This window comes from Callionymus lyra, chromosome 9 (genome assembly GCF_982586985.1).
Source record: "Callionymus lyra chromosome 9, fCalLyr1.hap1.1, whole genome shotgun sequence".
In the NCBI taxonomy this organism is placed as follows: Eukaryota; Metazoa; Chordata; class Actinopteri; order Syngnathiformes; family Callionymidae; genus Callionymus; species Callionymus lyra.
Window position 1 is genome coordinate 16,205,233 of NC_141826.1, and position 7,268 is coordinate 16,212,500.

General features: G+C 42.0%; 2 protein-coding genes across 3 annotated transcripts in view; one reads left to right on the plus strand and one right to left on the minus strand.

Annotated features, from left to right (window-relative positions):
* Positions 1 to 420: 420 nt before the first annotated feature.
* rbm22 (RNA binding motif protein 22) lies at positions 421 to 4,035 on the plus strand. The gene is made up of 11 exons (XM_087798974.1): positions 421 to 541; positions 1,203 to 1,256; positions 1,320 to 1,349; positions 1,446 to 1,578; positions 1,655 to 1,755; positions 2,080 to 2,252; positions 2,350 to 2,550; positions 2,635 to 2,799; positions 3,062 to 3,150; positions 3,300 to 3,407; positions 3,487 to 4,035. Exons 1-11 carry the CDS (start codon positions 488 to 490, stop codon positions 3,639 to 3,641), a joined length of 1,263 nt encoding a protein of 420 aa, XP_087655100.1. The 5' UTR covers positions 421 to 487; the 3' UTR covers positions 3,642 to 4,035.
* A 53-nt stretch (positions 4,036 to 4,088) lies between these two features.
* Positions 4,089 to 7,268, minus strand: part of LOC148072027 (myozenin-2-like) — a 9,497-nt gene continuing 6,317 nt past the window's right edge. For both annotated transcript variants that reach the window (XM_087798977.1, XM_087798976.1), the window contains exons 5-6: positions 7,133 to 7,268; positions 4,089 to 4,279 (exon numbers count right to left, since the gene is read on the minus strand). The exon at positions 7,133 to 7,268 is cut by the window's right edge and continues 48 nt beyond it. In XM_087798977.1, the coding sequence (XP_087655103.1) occupies positions 4,096 to 4,279; positions 7,133 to 7,268 (320 nt within the window). In that variant the 3' untranslated portion in view covers positions 4,089 to 4,095. The remainder of the gene's footprint in view (positions 4,280 to 7,132) is intronic.

The window sequence follows — 7,268 nt, forward strand, 5'->3', positions numbered from 1 at the left end:
TACAACACTAAATATTTGTAAATATGGCTATAGGGTTTTTTGTTTTGTGTCTTTTGTCCTCTGTTTTTTTTCAGTTTGGGAGGCATGTATTGCTCCCAAATAGTTTTAAGAAAATATTAACAATTAAAATGGTTAAAAAAAATTATAACAGTTTGAATAAAGGTTTTATTAAAATAATTTTGGGAGGCATTAGCTTATTATTATATTTCGTTGCACAGTTTTTTTGCGTTTTCGCTCCTTTATTAGTTTTTTGATGGCCCCTCGCAACATTTACCGTGAGAACTGTGGCCCTTATTTAATGTAATTGTCAACCGGTTAATGTAACTCTTTTTTCTGTTCAAATATAGATTGTTTTTATGAGTTGTCATCCTATTGTCGAGTAAAACTCCGATCCAGCTGAGGGCGCTGCAGAGCCCAGAGCTGTTTTGTACAGCGCTCAGGAAAACAATAGAGGAAAAAGCACAGGCTGGCGGTCTAGTTTTGCAAAATGGCGACGTCCCTCGGTTCCAACACCTACAACAGACAGAACTGGGAGGACGCGGTATGTTTCCTACATTTAACTGGATGGAGTTAACACGTAATGACAGTATCGTTTATAAACTTTAATGGTTTTTACTAGAAATTTCCTCATTTAGATGGCGATTAAACAGAAAGGCTAGCCCCGGCGGCTAGCTGTTATCCTAGCTTCGCCATAGCAACATTCCCGCTAAACACCAACTTATCTTCGCTAAAGTTGTATTTGTAATCAAATCCCATGTTATTTTAAGTTGTGTTCGTCAACTCGTTATCTCTAATGCAAACTTCAAGTTATGATTATTATTATTTGATCGTTTACTTCAGCTTGTATGGCTATAAGAAGCTAACGGTGGCTGGCTAATAGACATGTGAATCTTTAAGCGTTTCATAAAACGGTTTTATCGAGGTTTTAAGGTGAAAATAACTTGAAGAACTAGACGAACTAGATATAATCGAGTAATAATGGAGCTCCAACAAAATATTTGTGTATGCACAGAGTTTGGCCCGAAAGTTCAACAGTTATTAGTTCTTGTAAAGTGATAACATTTGTCTTGTTTAGTATTACACAACTATTACCTGTGCTCCGAATACTATACTTTTATTTGTATTCAAACTTAATGTTTCGATAATTGCTGTTGTGGGTTAACCATCTGTTTAACTGATTCTTTTTTTCCTTTCATACTCAGGACTTTCCAATTCTTTGTCAAACATGTCTAGGGGAAAATCCTTACATCCGCATGGTAAGATCACATTTCCATCTTGTAAAGTCTTTGGTTTTAAATTGATGTTCTTATTTGTTACAGACCAAGGAGAAATATGGAAAAGAATGCAAGGTATATTTTAAGGACTGTCCATTTTTGAGTTGCATTTAAACTTCCTAATAAATCAACACTTTATTGCTTGATAATTAATTGTATTTCTGCATTTAGATCTGTGCTCGACCGTTTACTGTCTTTCGTTGGTGTCCTGGGACGAGGATGCGCTTCAAGAAAACAGAAGTCTGTCAAACGTGTAGTAAAATGAAGAATGTTTGTCAGACCTGCCTGCTGGATCTGGAATATGGTAACATTTTGGTTTTATATGCGGTATTGCTGTGCTAGTTGCTGTTAAAACACTGATTTATCTTTTCCTTTTATAGGTTTGCCCATTCAGGTTCGAGACACGGGTCTCGCCATCAAAGATGATATTCCCAAGTCGGATGTAAACAAAGAGTACTACACACAGAACATGGAAAGAGAGGTAATTTAATGTTTGTTACAATAAATAATTCACTTCCCTTCAGAGGAATTATACGTTTTTCCACAGATTGTTTACATCTTTGAAATTATTATTTTAAGCTTGTACTTCATTCTGTCAAAGTAAATAATGCATTTCAAATGTTTATTCCTGCGTCATATTCTTTCTTTTTCATTTTCAATATACTGGAATTCCCACCTTAACCACTATACAGTTTAAGTTTGTCTAAGAAATGACTTGCTAAATATATTTCCAAATCTCCAGCCAAGAAGAAGGGGGGGTTCTGTCATCAGCTTCTTATTAATATTTCTGTCTGCGTGTTCTCAGATCTCCAATACCGATGGCACACGGGCAGTCGGCACAGTCGGGAAAGCAACCAGCTCAAGTGACATGTTGCTCAAACTGGCCCGGACAACTCCCTACTACAAGAGAAACAGGCCTCACATCTGCTCCTTCTGGGTGAAGGGGGAGTGTAAGAGAGGAGAAGAGTGTCCTTACAGGTGAGTGGACAATCACATGACCCCTTGTTTTAATTTGGAGTGACCAGCGCCTGAACTGTGGCCACATTTTACTGTAACTCTTTGATTATATTTCCAGACACGAGAAACCCACCGATCCGGATGACCCACTTGCGGATCAGAACATCAAGGACCGTTACTATGGTATCAATGACCCCGTTGCTGACAAGCTGCTTAAGCGAGCCTCTGCCATGCCCAGACTGGACCCACCAGAGGACAAGTCCATCACCACTCTCTACATCGGGGGTCTCGGTGATAATGTCACGGAGGAAGATCTCAAGTAATTCATAATTCCATCATTATCTATTACCTACCATCCTTTTGTGGGGATTTTTTATTTAAGCAATTCTTCTCTCCATTTTAGGGGTTTCTTCTACCAGTTTGGGGAGATTCGAACCATCACCATCGTTCAAAGGCAACAGTGTGCCTTCATTCAGTTTGCCACTCGGCAAGCGGCTGAAATGGCAGCAGAAAAGTCTTTCAACAAGCTGATCATCAATGGACGCAGACTCACCGTCAAATGGGGAAGGTAAGATGATCAGGGTTGTGAACAAATCATAAAGTCTGAATTTTGACCAAAATCTCCATGTAGAGGTCGAGATCAATGCCCTGCTTGTTTTTATCATGTGTTTTTGTGTTTTGTCATCACAGTTTGTGGTTTTGTTAATTAAAAACATTTTGTTGGTTGGTTTGGTTTTTGTTGGTTGGTTTGGTTTTTGTAATTCTGTTTGCTGATGATGTAATGCTATACTTTCTTGGTTTTTCGTCTAACTAAACATGCTTTACCTCAGGTCTCAGGCAGCCAGAGGAAAAGAAGGGCTGCCAGATGGCATCACTGAGATGGGAATCAGACTTGATCCTGTGCCTGGTTTGCCTGGAGGTGAGTCCACAGTCAAGCTAATACTTAGTCTTAATTGGTTTCTTAAGGTAACGAACAAATATAAGGAAGAATCATCATTGCAATGAATGATAAGTGATAGGTTCTTTTTTTGAACCTGTTTTTAAGTTGTGTATTTCTTCTGGTTAAAGCTCTTCCTCCACCTCCACCTCTTGACCAAGAACCACCAGCAAACTACTTCAATTTGGACCCGGGCAACCCCCCTGCAGTCATGAACCTCACTCTGCCTCCACCTCCAGGTACAAATCCTTCCTCTGGCCAAATAAACTGTGACTCTTGGATGTGGAGGCGTTTTATAAAATCTTTAAATTCTTTCAGGTTTCGTCCCTCCAATGTTTCATCACCTTAACGCGATGGCGCCACCGATGCCTCCCGCCATCGGCATAAGACCACCCGGCCACATCCATTACCCGTCTCAGGATCCTCAGCGCATGGGTGCTCACGGCGCCCACGGCAACCGTCAGACAGAATAGCTGGCGTCCCCCAAAAATTAATGTGACGTCCTTCGCTATTATATCTGTGAACGAGGTGCATAACAAGTGAAACACACAACCATGTTCTTGCAAATTCCCGCTTTATTCTCACCCTTCGAGTTCACAACTGGACGAGCGCCGGGGTTTGCAAGATGGACGACGTCGCGATCATGTCATTTCCAGACCAGCTACTTAGTTAGTTTACATTGTCTTTCATTATATGTCTTCTTTTTACCTGTGATTAAAATGACTGATACATGCATGTGGGACTGTCAATTTATTGAACCCTCAACATACAACTCAATGGTTGCGAGATTCATCTGGACTAAACTGAGGCTGTGAATTGTCATTGTATACCAGTGATTCATAGTTAAACAGAGTGCCCCCCCCTACCCCCCAAAATAATCTTGGCAATGCTGGACTCAAGTCTTTCTTAGGCTCGTCAGCTCTGTTTTCATAGTTCATTTGATTCCGGGCCGTGACCAACTCTCCATCCCCTGGGAGCTCTGTTAAAGTTGGGTCGTCGACACATGCGCTCGAGTGCGACTCCGGGCAGATTCTGGGACTCGACCGCCTCGAAGCCGATGACGGGGATCACTCTCTTGCTGGCCAGACCGCCACCGAACGGCACAGGAGCCCTGAAAGTTGAACAGACATGTTTCAAGTTATGAACAAATCGAGGATTCAAAAGTATCTCCCGCATGTCTTGATCAAGACATTACATGTTTGTTTATGTAGTCTTTGTCATCGTAGTTTTAGGTTCTTCATCTGAAATTTACCAACGAGGAACCACTAACGTATAAAAATGAGTCAATGTTTTGTATCAAGATAATATTCCTGTTTTACTGTTTTTCTTCTTCCCTGCACAAACGTGTCCGACCCTCGGCAGGTCGTATTTCTCTCGACGCATCAAAATAGCGTTGGGCAGTCGGTGGAGGCGTGAGTCATACAAGAGATTCGATTTCAAAATGTGGAAACATGGAGCGGAACCCGAGGGGGTTCTTGAGGATCGTGTTGAGTGATGTAGTCATTTTCTTGGTCTATTCGGAGACGTATAATTGAACAAGACGTCATCGGTGCGCCGGGCTTGATGTCGGTGACAGTTGGACTTTTGGACTGTAGTTAAATTACAATGTTCTCTATGTGAAGACTTTGACTTGGACCACGGTCGGTGCCAACTCATGCAGGTCGTCGTCCTTGTACTTTTTTTTAACTTTAATACATTGTTGCCTGAAGTTAACGACTTCAAGTTGGGCTGCATATACAGTTGTGTATTGGTCAACGATACGATATATTTTGCAATACTGTAGGGACAAGGATATATTTGTAGTATTGTCGAGTACTTGACTCAAGTGTTGCAGAATTTAAAGACCACATGACTCTTGATGGAGTCCTAACTGATTAAATTTGTTTTGAAACCAAAATATGTACAAACATCAGCTTTAAAAGCGGCTGGAGTCCACTGTATCCTCTCGTCCTCAGTCATCGCCGCAGTCCATGCAAGATCTCATTATTCCTACACGGAGAACATAATGACTGCTGCCATCTAGCAGCCCCGAAGTTTAATTGCAACACAAATATGAACAAACGCCGTGAATATGCGCATGTTCGTTTGTTATATAAACATCCACTTTAAAAGCTGCGGGAGTCAACTGTATCCTCTCGTCCTCAGTCATCACCGGAAGTTCACTAGCTGCAGAGGACATAATTACCGCTGCCATCTAGCAGCCCCGAAGTTTAATTGCAACACAAAAATGTACAAACGCCGTGAATATGCGCATGTTCGTTTGTTATATAAACATCCACTTTAAAAGCTGCGGGAGTCCACTGTATCCTCTCGTCCTCAGTCATCACCGCAGTCCATGCAAGATCTCATTATTCCTACACGGAGAACGTAATGACTGCTGCAATCTAGCAGCCCCGAAGTTTAATTGCAACACAAATATGAACAAACGCCGTGAATATGCGCATGTTCGTTTGTTATATAAACATCCACTTTAAAAGCTGCGGGAGTCAACTGTATCCTCTCGTCCTCAGTCATCACCGGAAGTTCACTAGCTGCAGAGGACATAATTACCGCTTCCATCTAGCAGCCCCGAAGTTTAATTGCAACACAAAAATGTACAAACGCCGTGAATATGCGCATTTTCGTTTGTTATATAAACATCCACTTTAAAAGCTGCGGGAGTCCACTGTATCCTCTCGTCCTCAGTCATCACCGCAGTCCATGCAAGATCTCATTATTCCTACACGGAGAACGTAATGACTGCTGCGATCTAGCAGCCCCGAAGTTTAATTGCAACACAAATATGAACAAACGCCGTGAATATGCGCATGTTCGTTTGTTATATAAACATCCACTTTAAAAGCTGCGGGAGTCAACTGTATCCTCTCGTCCTCAGTCATCACCGGAAGTTCACTAGCTGCAGAGGACATAATTACCGCTGCCATCTAGCAGCCCCGAAGTTTAATTGCAACACAAAAATGAACAAACGCCGTGAATATGCGCATGTTCGTTTGTTATATAAACATCCACTTTAAAAGCTGCGGGAGTCCACTGTATCCTCTCGTCCTCAGTCATCACCGCAGTCCATGCAAGATCTCATTATTCCTACACGGAGAACGTAATGACTGCTGCAATCTAGCAGCCCCGAAGTTTAATTGCAACACAAATATGAACAAACGCCGTGAATATGCGCATGTTCGTTTGTTATATAAACATCCACTTTAAAAGCTGCGGGAGTCAACTGTATCCTCTCGTCCTCAGTCATCACCGGAAGTTCACTAGCTGCAGAGGACATAATTACCGCTGCCATCTAGCAGCCCCGAAGTTTAATTGCAACACAAAAATGTACAAACGCCGTGAATATGCGCATGTTCGTTTGTTATATAAACATCCACTTTAAAAGCTGCGGGAGTCCACTGTATCCTCTCGTCCTCAGTCATCACCGCAGTCCATGCAAGATCTCATTATTCCTACACGGAGAACGTAATGACTGCTGCGATCTAGCAGCCCCGAAGTTTAATTGCAACACAAATATGAACAAACGCCGTGAATATGCGCATGTTCGTTTGTTATATAAACATCCACTTTAAAAGCTGCGGGAGTCAACTGTATCCTCTCGTCCTCAGTCATCACCGGATGTTCACTAGCTGCAGAGGACATAATTACCGATGCCATCTAGGGTACGGAAGTTTAATTGCAACACTAAAATGAATAATATTTTGCATTTTAATTGTAAATAAAAATATATAATATTTAAAATTGTATACATACTTTATTGAAGTTTAAACTATAAGAGAACTTTGATAAACATTTTTAAAAAAAAGACATTGATACAGTGCTGTAATATCCCTCAAGTTACAAATGGTGTCAGAAGTAGGATCATCATAAACTACGTGGGAAGTAACCTTAAGAAGCTAGGGAGACGGAAATCGACCCGGCCCCAGCGAGGCGAAGAAGAGAGTGCAGGCGGGTCGGAGCCACTTACCTGTTGAAGCACCTGAAGTTGGCGGGCTTGTGCACCTGAGGCGGCTGCGGCAGCTGAGCCAACAGCTCCGGGGCGATCTCGTCGCTCGGGCCCAAAGCTTCCCTCCACGGAGAACAGTAGGACTTGGGGATGACCG

What these genes read in the sequence shown, in the direction of transcription:
- rbm22 (XM_087798974.1), top strand. Translation starts at nt 488, where the DNA reads ATGGCGACGTCCCTCGGTTCCAACACCTACAACAGACAGAACTGGGAG. An exon ending in AAAATCCTTACATCCGCATG is followed by an intron (nt 1,257 to 1,319) that starts GTAAGATCACAT and finishes TATTTGTTACAG; the next exon opens with ACCAAGGAGAAATATGGAAA. An exon ending in CACTCTGCCTCCACCTCCAG is followed by an intron (nt 3,408 to 3,486) that starts GTACAAATCCTT and finishes AAATTCTTTCAG; the next exon opens with GTTTCGTCCCTCCAATGTTT.